Source organism: Bos indicus, chromosome 3 (assembly GCF_029378745.1).
Source record: "Bos indicus isolate NIAB-ARS_2022 breed Sahiwal x Tharparkar chromosome 3, NIAB-ARS_B.indTharparkar_mat_pri_1.0, whole genome shotgun sequence".
NCBI classification, from domain to species: Eukaryota; Metazoa; Chordata; class Mammalia; order Artiodactyla; family Bovidae; genus Bos; species Bos indicus.
In genome coordinates, this window is record NC_091762.1 from 70,374,166 (window position 1) to 70,393,116 (window position 18,951).

Sequence of the window (18,951 nt, forward strand, 5' to 3'; positions counted from 1 at the left end):
TCCACCATACTTGAATCTTGGCCACTGTTATTTTGGAAGATCATAATAAAATAGGAGCTACTGTACAAGAGAAACTGTATAAGGCACAATTAATTCAAAGAAAAACTTGAAAATGTCCTCAAGTTTGAAATTTTGCTTTTGTATTTTCTTGATTGATTTGTGATAGAGGCCAAAAGATTTGTTTGTCATAAGAAGATAAAAATAGACGGTGATGTTCTCGATGTTATCGAAAACGGAGCATTTTAAGAATTATCCAATGGTGCTTTTTCATGTGAATGTGACCTTTGAAAAATATATGGTAGGGAAGATCTATATTAGCAAACAAAACATAAGATTTAGAGGTTTTGTGAAGTCATTTAAAAATTCCTGTTTTCTACTTTTGCATTTGATATTTCTTGTTTGCAGTCAACTTAGGAAATGTATAAATTTAAATTAAGAGATGAGAGATTCAATTAGGCATGTTTGAAAGGTTTCAGTTTAGATTGGCTCAATTGACTCAATTTGTTGAGTCATTCAAGCCCACATGTTGTTCTTCATTTTCAGTGTAGTGCTACATTTTCAGTGTAGTGCTACAAATGTGGGACTTAAGACACATTTCACAAACTGATGAATATTCGTGAAGCTTCTGTGGAATAACTTGCAGTAGGAAACAGTCATTTTCCCTCTTGCCTGATAGACTCAAATCTGTCTATTTTATCTTGGTCAAAACATACTATTGTTATAAAAGTGTTGTTAAATAACAGACAATAGGTCAGTTTCTCCGGATCAGAAAAGTTGGTGTGGAAAGATTTGTAGTTAAGTCAATTTTGCCAATAGTGTTCTCTGTCAAGGAATGATAGAGTCTACAATTTACCTGCTGAAGTGTTGATGGAGAAAATAGTAACTGGAAATGGTTTCTGAAACAGTGTTGTATTCACTCTTGTCTGTATGGCCAGACACACTAACCAGGTACATGGGCATGTTGCAACATTGGCAGAAATTCCTGATAGGCACTTTATTTCCTCCTTGTACGGTTTTGATTCATCACAATTTTCACCTGTAGCTGCACTTGGCAAAAGACTTATATTTTAGGCCCCCCTTATGTCATATATAACCTTTTGCTTATAGCATTATTTAATTTTTTTTAAGACAGAAATGTGATACTCTGTGGTAGTGTCTACTCTGATCAGAGTAGTGAGGAACATTGTGCTTCTTTAGTGATCTGCTTCAAGCAAATTAAACATTATGCTAAAACTAAGGATACATTGCATCTGTGGCTTTTACCATGAGCACAGCTATTCCTTTAGGTAAAGCATACTCAGTTTCTTGCCTTTCACTACCATACCTAACTCTCTAATACAGCGGTGAAAACATCTCCTCGTTATTATGATGGTCCTTGGATGGAGTACTTTTGAAAAGCACGAGAAAGAACTTCTCTACTCATATAACATTTCTTCTCTGGCAGGTATTAATTTAACCTAGATGAGTAGTTATGCATTGATTTGTTAAATCACTTTCTTATTCTAGGGAGAGCACACAAGATGGACTATAGAAAATAACACACCCCTCCTGTCTCCCCGCCCCCCCGTTGGCCCCAAGACTAACCGTGGCCATAGTGTTCTGGTCGATGAAGGGCATTCCAGTCCAGTAAGACCGGTGAGTCACAGTAATCATGCTGACTTGCACCATGCCAATAATTAATTCATGATTTCTTATAACTCTCAGGAAGAATGCTCTTGGGGTACATGGTTGTATCATCCTTATAGTCTTATATCCATTCAAGTCTGTGCCTACTGAATGTCCCACCTTCATCCAATGTCACCACTCTCAAATCCATTTTGTTACTACTAGATTAGTTTTCTTGAAGTGCAGATTATTTGTTACTTACATGCCCAAGTACCTTCACTGGCTCTGTGTCGCCTATAGAGAAATCCAGACTCTTGCAATTGACATTTAAGACCCTAAACCACATGACATCAATTTAGCTATCTTAATATTTTTCCTCATCATTACCCTTTAGCACCCTATGTGCGAGTGTGCCAAGTCAGTTCAGTTGTGTCTGACTCTTTGCAACCATATGGACTGTAGTGCAGCACAATTGAGCTGTTGGTTGTTCCATACATGTTCTATATTTTCTGACTTCTGGATCTTGTTCTTGCTATTCTCTCTACTCTTACCTTATCTGTAAAGGTTTTTTATGCACACAAATTCAATGTACTATAGAACACGAACCAGATACTTACATCTGAGCTTCTTTTATCAGAAGTATATGTCATAATCTAAAAGAAAAATAATTAAATGCACAAAAATTCTATTAAAGAAATCACACACCCCTACATTTCATTCTAGTTCAATTCATTTACAACCTAGGGGTGGTATTTGCTTGAAGGAATAGGTCGCTTGAAACAATATAAATACAGGAAGAGATTTGCAAAATATTTGCTGGCAGTTGATGGTTTCAGCTTTCAACAAATAGCTTTGATGACATCTTTATTCTTGCTTTTTGTGGCCTAATATATTTCCTTGTTAGCATGAACATTTTTTGGATTGCATAGTATTTATAGAGGTATTGCAGTGCTTTCACAGATTATTGAAGTAGATTCATCACATATAGTGTTAAGCTTTGACATTTTTCAAAGGTAAATATGTTTTGACATTTACCGATGAACAGCTCAAGTTATAAAAAGCAACTGTCTTTTCTTTGTTGTTACCGAATTTCCAGGCTTCATTTAAATGTATATGTACATAAATATTCTTTCATTGGGTGGCAGATTCACTAGAATCCCAAAAGCTTATCCTGGGTGAAACAAAAGAAATAATCAAGTTCCGTTTTCTATCTTCCCACCTGTTTTAGGGAGAAAAAAACCCTTGAAAGGCTTTCTTTTCAATTTTCCAGCTGAACAGCCTCAATAAGTAGTTTATGATACATCCAGGAGATCTTAATGTGGCAGGAGTGAGAAAGTAATTTAAAAATTACAGGAAACACTGCACCAGCACTTTAGCAGGCTATCTGGTAAGCCAGGATCCCTCACTTGATCACCCCCTGCGGTGCTTCTGCCCTGGAAGGGATACCTATTGTGATCTTGGAATTGTACTTTGCATTTTACAGAAATTCAAGTCCTTCTTTTTTGTTTTCCTGACTTGCTTACATATCCTCTAAACTTGACTCCTGATCTCTCTAGGTGCTATTGGGATGAAGATAATCCTTCGGGGATACTGCCATCCCTTTTTCTCTTTGAACTTTCTTTTTTTTTTTTTTAAATTTTATTTTATTTTTAAACTTTACATAATTGTATTAGTTTTGACAAATATCAAAATGAATCCACCACAGGTATACATGTGTTCCCCATCCTGAACCCTCCTCCCTCCTCCCTCCCCATACCATCCCTCTGGGTCGTCCCAGTGCACCAGCCCCAAGCATCCAGTATCGTGGATCGAACCTGGACTGGCAACTCGTTTCTTACATGATATTTTACATGTTACAATGTCATTCTCCCAAATCTTCCCACCCTCTCCCTCTCCCACAGAGTCCATAAGACTGTTCTATACATCAGTGTCTCTTTTGCTGTCTCGTACACAGGGTTGAACTTTCTTGAATGAATAAGGAAAGCATACTGTGAATAGTCACTGCACTTGATCACTAATTGCACCTGGACTTTCAAAATAGCATGTAGCTTTTAGCTGCACCGTGCCATTAAAACTGTGGAGAGTCATTCAGGTAATTTTGTACATGCTTGGAAAATTCACCCCAGAGATCTTCTTAGAAGAATTAGAAATGCTCAGCTATGCTGAGTAATCACCAGGTAGTGAATTTCAATTCACATTCTGGTACAGTTTTGAAAATGTTAAGCTACAGTGCCATATTTATTCCCAGAAAATACATTATGAACAGTTTAAAGTGTAGCAAATTTAAGGTGGCTTCTGATGTGAACTATAACAGTTTGTAGCTCACAGCTGTTAGTTGAATGGTACAGATTTGTTTTTTAGAGATACGTGTAATCAGTTAAACATTTGACTGCCACATTCATCTAACTGAATGCAAATGTGGGGAAGTAACATTTAGAGCACAGCAGCAAATAGATCATGTGTTAGTTTATAGTAACCTGCTTTCCAACTCCTACATTCAGTGTTTCTGTGTTCAGTTTGATTTTTAGACAGGAGTGAGTCTTAAGGCATATTTCTTTCACAGAGATCAAAAGAATTCTTTTGGATAATCTGATTCCCTTTTTCAGAAAACATCTAGTTTGATTTCTCTTTGTGGGTTTTAAGACCTTGCACCTTTTGGCTCATAGAGGCTTATATCCTATTTCTTTAAACTAAATGTTGTTCTAGTCAATCCACTTGGTTTCCTGTCTAGGTTTGTGTGCAGAGACCAAAATAATGACTTTAATGTGAGGATTGCTCCCCACCTTAAGTTTCAAGTCTTGTGCTATCTCTACTTTCTCAGTCATAAAAAGCTCAGACTCCTTTTGTGTCACTGATCTGCCATATTTAGTGTGTTGTCTTCATCCACTCAAGCCACGACGGCATATTTTTGTTGTTCAGTTGCTCAGTCATGTCCAACCCTTTGTGACCCCATGGACTGCAGCATGCCAGGCATCCCTGTATATTACCATGTGGGTATTTCAGCCCGAAAGAAGAGGATAGGGGAAAGTGAAGACATTTTTTTTTCTTTCTAAGAACATGATCTGGAAGTTTCATATATCACTTCTGCTCATATCTTATTGGACAAAACTGAGGCATACGTCTATATAGAATTGGAAGAGATGCTGGGAAATATAGTTCTTATTTGTTATAGCCATGTTCCCTAATGGGCTTCCTTGGTAGCTCAACTGGTAAATAATCTGCCTGCAATTCAGGAGACCCTAGTTTGATTCCTAGGTTGGGAAGAACTCCTGGAGAAGGATTAGGCTACCCACTCCAGTATTTTGGGGCTTCTTTGGTGGCTCAGTCAGTAAAGAATTTGCCTGCAATGTGGGAGACCTGGGATTGATCCCTGGGCTGGGAAGATCCCTTGGAGGAGGGCATGGCAATCCACTCTAGTGTTCTTAACCTGGAGAATTCCCATGGATAGCAGTCCATGGGGTGGCAAAGAGTTGGACACGACTGAGTGACTAAGCACAGCACACATGTTCCCTAATAAATGTTACATTACATAAAGAAAGGAAAGCAGATCTTGGGATATATTACTTTTGCTGTCCTTCCCATGTTTGGTTCACAACTGATTCTTCTTACTTGGATGTCCAAATTCACCATCCCTTTTTTTTATTTAACATTATCCTTTATTGCTCATTCATTTGGATAAAATGTAACTACTTCTGTGAAACTTTCACTTTTAATACTTGTCTCATTGGCTTATTCCAAATAACTTTTAGTTTTATGTTCGTTAGTTTGCAGGTATTTTGTTATTATTCTCTCTTTGGTAGTATTTGTGTGGTTCATTTGACACTAATTGTCTTGTGTTGCCATTAGATTACTGTTTCATCTCCTCACAGTGACTACAGTTGGAATTCAGTAAGTGCTGACTTAACAAAAGCAGAGCTTTAGCAAAGTATAACATGCTTGTCAAGATGGTACTAAGATCAAGTTTTGGTGGTGGGAGCAGCCCTATCACCATTTTTTATGTATTTATACAACACTTTTCCAGAGTTGAATATTTGTGGTCACTACTAGAGTCAATGTAATAAATCTTTTTTATGAATCATTTACAAACTATCTTTCTCACACCCTCTTACCCAAATTTGCATGTATTATTCTTAACAGGTTTACCAGTATTTTATTGTAATAGAACAACTAGGCCAAACATTTTGTTTTTTCCATTTTTGAAACATTGCTGATCTTTACGCTAAGGTTACAATGTTCTGTCAGTGCTCCCACAGGCACATCTAATGCTCTGAACTGGTACTTTTGGTGTTCTCTGCAGTACATTCTTGATTAGAAAATGCATCAGTCAGGGTCTCAGCAGGAAACAGATGGCTCACACAAATAGGGTAATTAGGACGAGTTTAATAAAGAAACTATTTAGAAAGATGTGGGCAGGGTTAAGGACAACCAACTGGGGATGTAAAGCGTGCTGGGGTGAACACAGTGGGAACCACATCATGTAGGGCTAAGGGGAAAGGGAGGTATTGGACACCAGAACCAGCAGGCGGTTTCTGGAAGAAGACTTCCTGAAGAGCTGTGGACTTTGGTGGAGGGACCCAGTTGGCCCATCGTGACCTTGGCAGGAGGGTCCAGCAGCATTAGGACCCCAGTCTCCTTCCCTCCTGTCTTTGATTTCCTGCCAGTGTCTTTCACTGGCCAAATCCGACTGGAAACCTGAGGTTAGTTGATATGGTCCATTAAGAAATGACTCCCAGCAGCCAGAGCAGAAAGGAGAAGGCAGAGAAGAGGAGCAAATGGAAACCGTCTAGCTTGGAAAACATCTCTAAACATCTACATTTTGATAGTATTTTCCAAAGTTGCCAGTCACTAGTTCTCATTTTTGTTTTCCTAATAGTTCAAGGAAGAGATAGAATAAATAAATGGTAACGCATTAGAGGTAAGCATTCGCCTTCCCTCGTTTTGAATCATATTGTCTGCTTTTACTTCAGCACTAGTCTTAAGGCTTAAAACCTGGAATGAGTTCATTCTGATTATATGCCCTAGGTCTTTAAAATCGGAACACTATTCAACTTAACATTTAATTGAACAAAGGGCTTCCCAGGTGACTCAAATGGTAAAGAATCTGCCTGCAGTGTGGGACACCTGGGTTTGATCCCTGCGTTGGGAAGATCCCTGGAGAAGGGCATGGCAACACACTCCAGTATTCTTGCCTGGAGAATTCCATTGGCAGAGGAGCCCGGTGGGCTACAGTCCATGGGGTCATAAAGGATTGGACATGACTGAGCGACTAAAACTTTCATTCTATGTACAGCATCAACTAGGCATTGTCAGTGAGTTTACAGTATGAATAAAATACAGGAACCTAACAGAGAACATCTTTATCTAAAATACTCTACAATTGTGGCATTTAGGTATGTAGAAGACTTCCACACCATATGTTTTAACAAATACATTGGGTCATAAGGGTATGTATAATGGAAGGACATAATTAAAGTTTAATCTGTTCAGTAAAAAGGCACCATTAATTACTCTAGGCAATTTGTTGAGTTATTAATTGGTTCTGGAAACATGTCAAGATACTAATTTAAATGGAATTTTTTCCCCTAATTGTCTAGACAGCCCCTCGACCATACACTGCTCCTGGAAATATGCAGCCTCCATTTCGATTACAACCTCTTCCCAGTAATTCTGCAGTACGAACTGTTCCAAAGATAACTTTGGGATCCAGATCAAAAACCTCATTGCTGGAAACTGAAACTTCATTTCCCATTGGGGTAAATGCTTTTTCTTCTCAGTTTTTAAGATGCTAGATTCAATTAATCTGATCAATGAAATTTATATTGTGTACTTATTAAACACTTGCTCTGTACTTCTGTTTAATTATATTTTACTTTAATTGGAAGACCTATAATTTCTGTGTTATTGGGAAAAATAGTAAGGAATAGACTTGTAATAATATAAGATGATCTCTCATGAACTTGAAAGGTTGTATAAAAACAAAGAGGATCTTTTTATGGCTAGATATGACTTCTAACAGAATAGACACAGTGTTGACTGCTTCCAAATTTTAAAATGCATGAAACCTAGAAAATGAAAATTTCCAAGAATAGGTTGGCATTTGCATGCTGACTTACTTTACCATCAGTGTATGAAATTGCTTCAAGTTTGACTCTGGAGAAGGTTGGATATAGAAGGAAAAGAATGTCTGTCTTAAAAAAATCCTGAATTAATCACACTTGGAAGCTTGACTATGCTTCTTTTTCAAGGTTATGTCTCAGGTAATTTTCACTTATTTTAAACAGAGCACAGGAAGGATGCAGGGAAGTCATAAAACATGAGTTACTCTAACAGGGAAGGACAATTGGGACATTTAGTAATTAGAAAAGGTATTGTTTGTATTTCTAAGACCAAGAAGAAACATTTGCCAGCTTAAGAAAGAAACTGTGTTATGAGTACAATTGTAATTATGCTCAAATGGGTGAATTTAGTTCCATTTATTATTAGGAAACATAAGACATATGAAATTAAGATGTTTTTACTTAAAGCTGACAGATGACCTTGTCACTAAGAAATTAATTGAAATAAATTATCTTTCACATTAAAAGTATAAATATAACCCCCAAATGATAAATATTTTAATCCAACTAATATGTTTTTTAGCTGGTGAAGCACTTTTCACAAACCTTACTTTAGTTAATTTAATAGTACATTCTTGGAAAGAAGGATAAATTAAAAAGTGGTGGCATTTTGTCTAGGGAATACTACTTAGAGCTGGGCAGAAGTTACTGGGTCATAAGCCAATTCGGTTGACACTTTCTAGGATCTGATCTCCACTTTAAATGTCCAGAGATTTCCCATTTCAAGCTAGTGTCCAGGAATCGTCAGGTCCTGAGATATTGTCTCAAGCTAACTAAACTAAGACATGACAAGCCCATTTTTATCACTATTGTAAATCAAAATAGGGAGTCAAATCATAATTAGGGGCCATTAATTCACCAGATATCAAACAAATCAAAGCTTGTGGAAACAGTACATTTTCCCCTTGTAGGCAGACCTAGATGGGAAGCCAGATAACAATGAGAAGGTTGCCTAGAGAGTACGGAACCAGAATGAGGGGATATGGTAGAATGGAATGTTAATGGCATCAGGCTGTCTTAGCCTGATGCATCTGTCTCATCTTAGGAATGGGCTTGCCAAAGGTACCAGAAAGCTCAAAGGTCTTTGGCTAAAGCCCTCTGAATCCTCCAGGGATAACTTTGCCTTTAGGACTGGAAATATTCAAAGTCCAATGGGTGGGATTTCCTCTCCCTTAGATAGTACTCAGATGGGCACTCTCCATGTTTGCCAAGGTGATTATATTCTTTTCTAAATTCCTATTATCTATTAACTCTACTTGATCGGACCCACTTTCTGTTAGATATGTGACCATTATCAATCAGTAATATTCAATTTCTTCTGACTAGTAAATGATTTTTCTTTTAGGTGATTTTCCAAATCTGCTCTGAGGCACTGGGTAGATTTATTAATTAAATCTTTACAGGACCTTTTATTTAACCATTTCCAAGTTTGGGAATGTGAGTGAGTAAGGGATTGACATTTAATGGTAGCTTATGATTCATGTTGAGGTTTGACAGTAAACAATAAAATTCTGTAAAGCAGTTATCCTTCAGTTAAAAAATAAATTAATTAAAAAATGGTAGCTCATACGTGCTGACAAGGTTGAGATCAATTCCATGTTAATTTCAACCAGCTAAACTTAACATTTTTCATACAGTGGAATTTAATTGGGCATTTACTATTGACTGGGTCCTGCTCTAGGCATTAGTAATATATCAATTATCAAAGCAGACAATGTTCTCTGACTTTTTGGAGTTTCTACTGTGATGTACACAGTCAAAATATACCACCAAGAAAGACATGTAATTCTTTCAATGGCACTGATGATGAAAATTACTTAATATAAAATCAGACAAGAAATTCCTAAAGAATAATAGTTTGCATGACTGCTGAGTATGTAGTAAGCACCAACTAAATAGTAAAAGATATGTATGGGGGAATTGTTTGAAGGTGTGACATACTTAAGTAAGTTGAATTTTCCAAGTATTAGGAGCGAGGATCTTTGATTTAGGCAAAAGCAATTTGGTCAAAACAGATTGGTTGAGATGCTGTTGAGTAAATTAATGACATGACTGAAAATGATTATACTTGGAATGAGAGTTTCTTATACACTATTGATAAGAACAGAAATTGGTACAACTATTTGTGAAGGCAGTATGGGAATATTTATCAACATTTTAAATGAACATGCTCAAGCATTTTAGCATATTGGAATTTATCCTAGGAACATACATGCATGTGAAGAGAAATAGATTCAGGAACTTTAGAATTATAATATTTCCAATAGTGAACATTTGGAAGACACCTAAGAATTTATTGTTTAAAAATGTTGTAGCATATTAAATAATATTTAAAAATAAGGCAAATTATTTATACTGCCATAGGGAGATGTCCAAGATTCTTTGGGCTAGGAAAAAAAGAAAGGTATGGAGTAGAAGTTTAATTTTTAAAAAATTTACTAAACTTCATTACCAAATAAGGCATGCCAATGATGGATAACTACTTAGAAATTAAAAGTAGAACCTCCCAAGACCAAAAAGTTCTGAATTCATTGATTTTATTGTTTTATTATCTTATTTTCACTTCTTTAATTTATATTTGTTATTACAATGTCAGTGCACACCAGCAGAGAAAAATTGGAAAATGTAAGAAAAAAATGAGAGCGTAAATAATACCTGCAACATCAAGCAATCTAATAATTCTAAGCCCCTTGGTGAATATCTATCTAAATACCTTCTGTTCATAAAAATGTTGATTTCAATCAAAATATGAAGTACCCATGCCTTTATTTAATCTGCTTTTGTTTAATAGCAATGAGAATGTTTGGGGAATGACTTCTCTTTCTTAAAAATAACTTTTTACAATTTAAGCACCTCAAAATAAAAGATAAATTGGCTGAAAATAAATTTAAAACAATACTAAATAAATTGGTATAAGACAGATTTAAATGATTAAAGATAATCTAAAGTTTGAAAACTACCTCAGATATACAAAAATTATCAATATGTGAAAATTCAGAGGCTCAAATACACGTGAAACTAAAATTTTTGATTATACATTAGGTACTTTTTAGTCATTAAGATACTAAATGTTGACTAAATTTATATGCTCCACTCCCACAAATAATCCAAATCCTTAAAGGCAACCCTGTGTTCAGAGTCTTCCAGTCATCCCTGATTTTATCAAAATCCACATATAAATAATTTAAATGAAATGTATGACCATGCTGCATGGAGCTTTTTATGTCAGGACTCCAAAAGAATAGATTAATAATATTCTTTTTAAAGCTTGATGAGAATCTTTTATAATAAAGCAAATTTTATTTAATTATCCTTTTACTGATGGACTTGGTAGTTCAACTAAATTTTTTTTCTCTTTTTGTCAAGGACAAACATTTTATTTTATATTGCAGTGTGTACATGTCAATCCCAAGCTGATCAATTAAATTTTTTAGACATATTTGTGTGTGTACCTGTGTGTGTATATCCTATTACACACTTATATAAATGTACTTGTGCAGTTAACTGGGTAAAATTTGTTCTTACAAGTTAAATTTCTAGGTAAAAATAACTTGAATAGAGACTTTGGGTCAGAGTCAAGGTTTTAGATTCCTTGAAACCATATTATCAAGGAATGTTGTAACACCTGGATGGGTGAAATCAATGTAAAAGAAAAAGTGCAAATATCCCATCATTGAGTGGACTACCCAATCCTGTCTTGAAGTACAACACTTCAAACCTATTGATTCTAAATTGTTTCACTGTACTGGGTCCTCGTAGATTTAATGAATCTCTGAGGTAAAATCCTCAAAGAACTATAAAAATGCCATGATTATATGTTCGGTTTAAAATATATACTTAAATAAGTTTAGAAATCCATGAAAATTTGATTTGCTATGGATACTGCAAAATGCCATTTTTCAACAGGTTGAGGTGTCTTACGTTTGCCTATTAATATCAGTTGCGTTTGCATATAATGTCAATGCCTGTAATTTTGAGTTTGTAATTTTGAATTATGTTAGGTTACCACTTCTACTTCATGCATTCTTATGTTATGAAATGTGATTCAGTTCAGTTCAGTCGTTCAGTCATGTCTGACTCTTTGCGACCCCATGAACCGGAGCACACCAGGCCTCCCTGTCTATTACCAGCTCCTGGAGTTTACCCAAACCCATATCCATTGAGTCAGCGATGCCATCCAACCATACCATCCTCTATCGTCCCCTTCTCCTTCTGCCCTCAATCTTTCCCAACATCAGGGTCTTTTCAAATGAGTCAGCTCTTCACATCAGGTGGCCAAAATATTGGAGTTTCAGTTTCAACATCAGTCCTTCCAAAGAACACCCAGGACTGATCTCCTTTAGGATGGACTGGTTGGGTCTCCTTGCAGTCCAACGGACTCCCAAGAGTCTTCTCCAACACTACAGTTAAAAAGTATCATTCTTCTGCACTCAGCTTTCTTTATAGACCAACTCTCACATCTATACATGACTACAGGGAAAATCATAGCCTTGACTAGATGGACCTTTGTGGGCCAAGTAATGTCTCTGCTTTTTAATATGCTGTCTAGGTTGGTCATAACTTTCCTTCCAGGGAGTAAGTATCTTTTAATTTCATGGCTGCAATCACTATCTGCAGTGATTTTGGAGCCCAGAAAAATAAAGTCAGCCACTGTTTCCTCATCTATTTGTCATGAAGTGATGGGAACAGATGCCATGATATTAGTTTTCTGAATGTTGAGCTTTAAGCCAACTTTTTCACTCTCCTCTTTCACTTTCATCAAGAGGCTTCTTAGTTCCTCTTCACTTTCTGCCATAAGAGTGGTGTCACCTGCATATCTGAGGTGATTGATATTTCTCCTGGAAATCTTGATTCCAGCTTGTGCTTCATCCAGCCCAGCGTTTCTAATGATGTACTCTGCATATAAGTTAAATAAGCAGGGTGACATTATACAGCCTTGACGTACTCCTTTTCCTCTTTGGAACCAGATGTTGTTCCATGTCCAATTCTAACTGTTGCTTCCTGACCTGCATACAGGTTTCTCAAGAGGCAGGTCAGGTGGTCTCTGTTTCCCATCTCTTTCAGAATTTTCCACAGTTTATTGTGATCCACACACTATGCTTTGGCATAGTCAATAAAGCAGAAATAGATGTTTTTCTGGAACTCTCTTGCTTTTTCGATGATCCAGTAGATGTTGGCAATTTGATCTCTGGTTCCTCTGCCTTTTGTAAAACCAACTTGAACATCTGGAAGTTCACAGTTCACGTATTGTTGAAGCCTGGCTTGGAGAATTTTGAGCATTACTTTACTAGCGTGTGAGATGAGTGCAATTTTGCGGTAGTATGAGTATTCTTTGGGATTGCCTTTCTTTGGGATTGGAATGAAAACTGACCTTTTCCAGTCCTGTGGCCACTGCTGAGTTTTCCGAATTTGCTGACATACTGAGTGTAGCACTTTCTCAACATCACCTTTTGGGATTTAGAAAAGCTCAACTGGAATTCCATCACCTCCATTAGCTTTGTTCATAGTGATACTTCCTAAGGCCCACTTGACTTCACATTTCAGGATGTCTGGCTCTAGTGAGTGATCACACCATCGTGATTATCTGGGTTGTGAAGATCTTTTTTGTATAGTTTCTGTGTATACTTGCCACCTCTTCTTAATATCTTCTGCTTCTGTCAGGTCCATACCATTTCTGTCCTTTATTGAGCCCATCTTTGGTATCTCTAATTTTCTTGAAGATATCTCTACAGGGCTATTAAGTGGGGCTCCCCTGGTGGCTCAGAGAGTAAAGAGTCAGCCTGCAGTGCAGAATACCCATGTTTGATTCCTGGGTTAGGAAGATCCTCTGGAGAAAGAAACAGCAACCTATTCCAGTATTCTTGCCTGGAAAATCCTATGGATGGAAGAGCCTGGCAGCGGTTCATTGGGTTGCAAAGAGTCGGACATGAGTGAGCGACTTCACTTTCACTTTGTTTGCCTGTTAATATCAGTTGTGTTTGCCTGCAATGTCAATCATAGTCTTGTCTGTAATTTTGAGTTATGTTGGGTTACCAAATCTGTTTCAATCATTCTTATGTCATGAAATCTAATTATAGGGCAAGAAGGCAATGATGAAGTTCAGGAACTCCATGGACAATTCACAGGGAATGAATCGATACCAATTTCCGAGCATTAACCGTTACATTATGCCTATTCCTCCTCCACTTCCTCCCACCAGTGGAAAAATCACAAGAGAAAATAGACCTGAAACATGGAGAAGGAGAAGATTTCGTCCAACCACTGCTCCAAATGGCTTAGAACCTGTCTTTACTAAGGTGATTATGGAATCAACTTTTCTTTCATTAATTTAGTACCGATTACATTGCACTTTTAGATTTCTAGATGTGCAGTAACAGAATCTAGGGAAATTGATACCAAATGACTTGCATAAAAAATATAATAATTTTGTAAATATAGTAATTGTAAACTTGAATGAATCCTAAACCAGATATTTGAGTAATACAGTTGAATAATTTAGCATAATTGACAAAAAAAATTAAGTAAATCTTATACTCAAATTTAGTTTGTACTATACCCATTTCCAAATCATTTATGTCCTTCAGTTTGCCATTAAGTCATGTCAGGAAGTATTTAACATTTAATTTGTGAATATTCAGTAACATATTGAAAACCGCAATGTGCCGTATAAAATAGTAAAACTCACTTTTAATAATTTTTGGCAAATTACTGTATAATATTTCTAAATATTTTCCTTTCCATGTCCTTAAAATATATTGTTTTGTTGTAATCATTCTTCAAAATACTGATAAAGAATGTAGCTCTAAGGGCATTTACACTTTTACAGATACAGGCTAGTATGAAGGTCAAAAATCTCTTACTTTATAGTGTAAATACACAACCAATAAGCTGTTATATGCAATTTTTGTGGTTACTAGCCACTGGCTGGGTCAACATTTCACTGTTGGAGAATCAGGGAGTGAAGTTCCAACACTGCACATTGATAGCATGCTGGCTCCTCCAAACCAGCCTAGTTCAAGTGCTTTATTTACCCCCATCCACATCTCTCTCCTAGCAGCTATCCTCACCAATAACCTTCTCTAAAAATTGTGACTATCTTCCTCTTGCTTCCCTGGTGGCTCAGATGGTAAAGCGTCTGCCTGCAGTGCGGGAGACCTGGGTTTGATCCCTGGGTTGGGAAGATCCCCTGGAGAAGGAAATGGCAACCCACTCCAGTACTCTTGCCTGGAAAATCCCATGGACTGAAGAGCCTGGTGGGCTACAGTCCATGGGGTTGCAAAGAGTTGGACACGACTGAGAGACTTCACTTTCACTTTCCTCTTGCTTGCTTAGGTTTCCTTCTTTCAATCTACCTTTCACCAATTCTCTATCTTTGTAACGGTCTCTGACAGAGCATTGTATCCTTCATCCTGGAGGTTCCCTCCCCTTCCTCCCCCAGCCCTGTTCCTTGAGCGTATTTTTCCCATTACATGGCACTTTGCACTGTCTGTCATTCTTCTCTCCTATTTGGATGTTTATTCTTTCCTCTAATATCCATCTGTCTCTCTATATACCCACGCCTTATATAGAGTAACTAAATCCTTTACTCATATTCTGTAGCCTGGGACTTCTGTTATCTCCTTTCCTACTACAGAGTTCTCTGCAGTCTAGTTTACTATAGCTTCCTTCTAACAAGCAACCCCAGATGACTCAGATTACAGCAGCAACTTCTTTTTATCATATTGTCAGTTGGTGTTCAGTGGCAATTCTGAGACCCAGACTGGATGAATCATCCCTGCCTGGGGTGTGTTTGCCTCGTGGACAAACAGAGTCATGGAATGCTTTGTAGATTCCATTCAGGAGTGATACTTGTCACTTACACTTGAATTCCATAACCAAAGCCTGACATAGAGTGTAGGTATCATCCTCTTATAAAGAGGTGGCAGTGAATATTTGGAGCCATGATATTAGAATCTACTAATCCACAAATTTACTATGTATTCTTTGAATGCTGGCATTTGTCTCCACCAGGCCAACAAACATGCTGTCTTAAAGGCTGTGGCCTCCATTTGCAAGAACTGTAATTTCTTCATCGTCCTTATTACTACTACTACTACTATGTCGCTTCAGTCGTGTCCGACTCTGTGCGACCCCATGGATTGCAGCCTACCAGGCTTCTCTGTCCATGGGATTCTCCAGGCAAGAACACTGGAGTGGGTTGCTATTTCCTTCTCCAGTGCATGAAAGTGAAAAATGAAAGTCAAGTTGCTCAGTTGTGTCTGACTCTTAGCAACCCCATGGACTGCAGCTTACCAGGCTCCTCCATCCATGGGATTTTCCGGGCAACAGTACTGGAGTGGGGTGCCATTGCCTTCTCCTTCATTGTCCTTATTTGGTGGCAGATTTTATTTTCTAATGTTAAAAATATATTACTAGGATAAACTCTACCCAGTCCTACTTTTCTAAAAAATGTTTAAATATCATATAAACCATAAGAATATGTAAAATCTTTATGTTCAGGTTAAACAACAATTAAAAATCTATGTATATACCATTACTTCTCAACAAGTAGCAGACTTTTGTCATATGATAAGCCCCCTATTTCCTGCCTTGTTACATCCCTGACTCCTTCTCAGAGCAAGCAGTATACTGACAAATGTGTTAATTGAGTCCCTGCTTTTCTTTGGAGTTCTATTATTTATATGCATAAAACTTCATAAAAAAGCTCAAACTTAGCATCGTAATGAAAGGCTAATATTTCCAGGAGAAAATAAGCTGAATAGAGCTGTGGGTCACCATTTAGGTTTGGTTCCTTACAGTTTTAAGAGCTCCTGGCAGGGAAGTAAGAGAGGTCAGGTCATGAGTGTTTCTAAAAAAATCAGTTCAGTTCAGTCGCTCAGTCGTGTCCAAGTCTTTGCAACCCCATGGAGTTCAGCATGCCAGGTTTCCCTGTCCTTCACCAACTCCCAGAGTTTGCTTAAACTCATGTCCAAGGTGCCATCCAACCATCTCATCCTTTGTCATCCCCTTCTTCTCCTGCCTTCAATCTTTCCCAGCATCAGGGTCTTTTCCAATGAGTCAGTTCTTTGCATCAGGTGGCCAAAGTATTAGAGCTTCAGCATCAGTCCTTCCAATGAATATTCAGGACTAATTTCCTTTAGGATTGACTGGTTTGATCTCCTTGCAGTTCAAGGGACTCTCAAGGGTCTTCTCCAACACTGCAGTTCAAAAGCATCAATTCTTTGGCACTCAGCTTTCTTTACAGTCCAACTCTCACATCCATACATGACTACTGGAAAAGCCATAGCATTGACTATTATAGACCTTTGTCAACAAAGTAATGTCTCTGCTTTTTTAATATGCTGTCTAGGTTTGTCATAGCTTTTCTTCCAGGGAGCAAGTGTCTTTTAATTTTCTTAGAAAAATGGGGCTCACCAGAATCAGGGCATCTAGTGAAGTCCTCATGTGAGGTAGATGCTGGATGTCCAGCCAGAATATACTCAGGCAAATGGGCTTCTGTAGCTGTGCACAGAGGAGAGAGCAGCAACTTCTCCACCCTGTGGTCATGACCAGTGAAGCATAGATAAGCATCTGAGCCAGCTTCCCCTGGGCATTCTACTTCAGGTTAGGAACACAGCGGCTGTCAGCAGGCATCCTGGCTCTGACAGACCTTGGTGTGTCTAGCTCTTGAGTTTACAAGGCTTCAGTCTGACTTGGTCTTTTTTTTTTTTTTTTTTAACTTCTATTCTCTCTTTTTGGAAATCTTATTTTGAGAATGTTGGTACCACTAGACCGATGCTCTAATATTCTTAGCTTTTCTCTCATATTTTCTACTTCTTTACCTCTCTGTTCTACTTGCTGGGAGATTTCTTCAATTTTATCTTCCACACATTCTATTGACATTTTTCTTTTTTAAAGTTTTATTGAAGTATAGTTGATTTAGAATATTCTGTTAAATTTCTACTGTACAGCAGAGTGACTCAGTTATATATCCTTTATCATATCCTTTTCCATTATGATTTTTCACAGGATATTGCATCTTGTTCCCTGTGCTATATATTGGACTTCCCAGATTGCTCAGTGGTGAAAAAAAAAAAAAAAAAAACCCACCTGCCAATGCAGGAGACGCAGGAGATGTGGGTTCAATGGGTCAGAAAGATCCTCTGGAGAAGGAAATAGCAGCCCATTCCAGTATTCTTACCTGGGTAATTCCATGGACAGAGGAGCTTGGCAGCCTATAGTCCATAGGGTTGCAAAGAGTTGCACAGGACTGAGCACACATGCATGCTAGACATTAGGGCCTTGTTATCAGTCCTGTGTATGATAGTCTGCATCTGCTAATCCCAGGCTCTCAACCTTTCCTTCCCCAACCCCCTTCCCCTCCGCAACCACAAGCCCATTCTCTATATCTGTGGGTTATTGACATTTTTCTTTTCCTGCCATATTTTAAATCCTAGAACTCCTTTTGTTCACTGAATGCTACTCTTAAAAAGCATCTTGTTCTGTATGATTTTGATCCATTGGTACTTGTGGAGATTTGCTTTGTGGGCTAAGATAGGCTAAGTTTTTATAAAGAATGTGCTTTTCTAATTGTTGGGAGCAGAATTCTTCCAATAGGTAAGAAATGTCCAATTGTGTTACTCATAATTTTACATCCTTATTATTCTTTTTATCCATGTGGTCTCTTAGTTCTTGAGTTCTAGTGAGAATTAATTCTCTGTAGTTGTGGATTTGTCTGTTTCTTTCTGTAGTTAATTGAGTTCTGTCTTGTAAATATTGAGAATACTTGCCCTCAATACTCATACTTATATGCCCTCAGATTTAGGATACTTTAACTTACTGGTGAAAATATTCTTTATTATTAAAAAAAGATCCTCTTTATTATTACTTTTGGCCTCAAAATCTATTTGTCTAATAGTACTTCTCCTTATTTTCTTTAGATTATATATTGTTGTTCAGTTGCTAAGTTGTGTCTGACTCTTTGAGACCCCATGAACTGCAATACACAAGGCTTCCCTGTTCTTCACTATCTCCCGGAGTCTGCTCAAACTCATGTCCATTGTGTCAATGATGCCATCCAACCATCTCATCCTCTGTTGCCCGCTTCTCCTCCTGCACTCAATCTTTCCCAGAATCAGGATCTTTTCCAATGAGTTGGCTCCTTGTATCAGGTGGCCAAAGTATTGGAGCTTCAGCTTTAGCATCAGTCTTACCAATGAATATTCAGGACTTATTTCCTTTAGGATTGACT

The 18,951-nt window shown here is 37.5% G+C and overlaps 1 protein-coding gene across 5 annotated transcripts in view; it reads left to right on the plus strand.

Annotated features, from left to right (window-relative positions):
- Positions 1-18,951, plus strand: part of ERICH3 (glutamate rich 3) — a 121,671-nt gene that overhangs the window by 40,411 nt on the left and 62,309 nt on the right. For 2 of the 5 annotated variants that reach the window (XM_019957259.2, XM_070786305.1), the window contains 3 exons: positions 1,507-1,635; positions 7,200-7,358; positions 13,799-14,017. In XM_019957259.2, coding sequence (XP_019812818.2) covers positions 1,507-1,635; positions 7,200-7,358; positions 13,799-14,017 — 507 coding nt within the window. Of the gene's footprint in view, positions 1-1,506; positions 1,636-7,199; positions 7,359-8,758; positions 8,934-13,798; positions 14,018-18,951 lie in introns of those variants that run through there. The other 3 variants (XM_070786304.1, XM_070786306.1, XM_070786307.1) reach the window with 2 other exon arrangements.